This window comes from Nematolebias whitei, chromosome 13 (genome assembly GCF_014905685.2).
Source record: "Nematolebias whitei isolate Nwh7 chromosome 13, NemWhi1, whole genome shotgun sequence".
In the NCBI taxonomy this organism is placed as follows: domain Eukaryota; kingdom Metazoa; phylum Chordata; class Actinopteri; order Cyprinodontiformes; family Rivulidae; genus Nematolebias; species Nematolebias whitei.
The window spans coordinates 12,438,594-12,440,867 of NC_056510.1; the positions used below are offsets into that span (position 1 = coordinate 12,438,594).

The 2,274-nt window shown below is 40.7% G+C and overlaps 1 protein-coding gene across 1 annotated transcript in view; it reads left to right on the plus strand.

Annotated features, from left to right (window-relative positions):
- Positions 1-1,513: 1,513 nt before the first annotated feature.
- fn1a (fibronectin 1a) overlaps positions 1,514-2,274 on the plus strand; it is a 37,641-nt gene continuing 36,880 nt past the window's right edge. The window contains exon 1 of the mRNA XM_037686866.1: positions 1,514-1,908. Within this exon, the coding sequence (XP_037542794.1) occupies positions 1,773-1,908 (136 nt within the window). The 5' untranslated portion in view covers positions 1,514-1,772. The remainder of the gene's footprint in view (positions 1,909-2,274) is intronic.

Consider the following 2,274-nt stretch of genomic DNA (forward strand, 5'->3'; position numbering starts at 1 on the left):
ATGTCTCTTCTAACATTCTCCAGCTCTCCCAGTCCTTTTAGCATTTTTTTATTTTTTTATTTTTTTGTGTCTGGCGCCAGGTCTCTCTTCAGCAGGACGTTTATCCAGAAGGAGGTGCAACGAAGGCATTTTAATTAGATACAAACTAGTCTCAGCTGACTACTTTTGAAGTGAATGAGGAGAGACTGTAAACCTCAAGGCTTTATTTATATGACTGCTTATGCAAACAGTCAAATAATGGAACAGCCAGCAGATAAATGGTAAATGATAAATGTACCGTACTTATATAGTGCCTTTCTATCTTATCAAGACCCTCAAAGCACTTTACAACACATTGTGCCCTCATTTAACCATTCATACAGCACTCTACTAGATACAAGATACAAGTATGTCTTTTGTTGTCTATTAACAGTCCTTTTTAGTCCATCACATTGTTGTTTTTTTAATATCTAATCCTAAAATTGGTTATTTAATTACCCAGATAAATCAATGTCATATCACCAAAGGTTCATTCAGCTGGGAAATCTTCTACTTTGAGCTACATGAGCTAAAATGACCCCATGAGCTGTGTAATCGGCTGAAGTTCCAATATACATTTAAAGAGGCGGAATGAAAGGTTGCTGTGGTCCACAAAAATGTAAAGTGTACACAGAGTTATCTCAACAAAGATTAGGCAAAACAATAGCTACATTAACAGGGCTGTCAGTGAACCTTTTGACTGAATTATGGAACAAATGCAACGTGAGAGCAAAGAGTAAGTCAGATGGAAAAAAAAATACACCTGACTTATTTACAAACTATAAACGCTAACTTGAAATACGGAAGAATTATTACAAACAACACAGACACTGAAACTTTAAGTTGCTGGAATCTCTGACATCATGTGACCAAATTCCTGCGAATCTCCGAGTCTGTTATAGGTCAATATATGTGGGGGTTGCATCATCTTCTAAAATGTCATACCTTGGGATATAAATAAAATAAAATACAAAAAAAAAAAAAGGAACACCACAGTCAGTTTTACAGACACCGAGCTTAAATTTGGTGTTGCAGTGGAGTTCCCATGTGTCAAACTCAAGGCCCGGGGGCCAAATGTGGCCCTCGTTGACATCTTTTCTGGCTCCCAAGATGATACGTTAACCGAAAAATACTTTTATCACTTTGATTTTTTTCAGTAATCTTTGATTATGATGTGAAAAGTGCAACAGAGAACATCAAATGAGACCAATCAACAATTTTTTGAGGAACTTGCAACCAATTAAAGGTGTTTGGTATCTGACTTGAATTAATGTAGATCCTGAAACTGGCCCTTACTTTGAAAAAAGTTTTTAATTGTGGCCTCATTTTGTAAGTGAGTTTGACACCCCTGGTTTAAAGCTTTTTAATCTTGGTTTTTAAGGTCACATTAGCATCATTTTATGAACTCATACAAACAATTTAGGAGCATGCATTTGTTTGGCAACCCTGCTTCATCTCCAGATTCTCCACGCTGCGTGGGGAGTCGCTTTTCATTGTTGGACCTCCCTCTGCCTGAAAGTGAGCCATGCCCAGATAAATCACTCCCAGCGCGGAGAGGGGGGAACCTGCACTCAGGGGCCGCAGGCTGAACGAGGAGGTTGGAGAGCTGCAGGAAGGAGACGCGCTGGAGCCCACCTCTCTCCGGTGAAACATCCTTCAAGAAACAAAGACAAGAATTTAAAAAAAAAAAAGATCACCTGGGGCCTCGCTCTGCAGCATCCGAGCGGCTCGTTTCTCTTTCTTTGTTTAAAGAAATGTCTGGTCTCAGCACCACCACAGCATGGGTGCTGGTCGCGCTGTGGATCGGGAGCGCGGTGGACTGCGTGCCCCAAGGGACGCGCAGGAGCCGGAGACAGGCGCAGCAGTACCTCGCCTCTTCAGTCTCTCAAGGTAAAAAAAAATAAATCAATACATCTCCATATATTTACGTACAATACAAAACAGATAGGGGTCACGGAGTTTAATGTTATCAGCCCAGTGATGACATCAACATTTAATCTGCCTCTGTTTAGGCTCAGAACCAACCTTTAACCCCAGCAGGCTTTTTCAGGTTTATCCATGTAAATCTCGTCCTAATCCCAATTAAATTAGTATTTTTTTCCCCTGAAAACTGGTTAGAAATAAGTGTTAATGTTGGTGGTATGGGTGGGATTCAGAGAGCTGCAACAAAGAATGTGAGCCTGAGGGGTGAAAAAGTGTCCACCAGCCTGTGCAAATGATTTATGACAGTTTAGATGGACCTCTTGAAGGCATGCC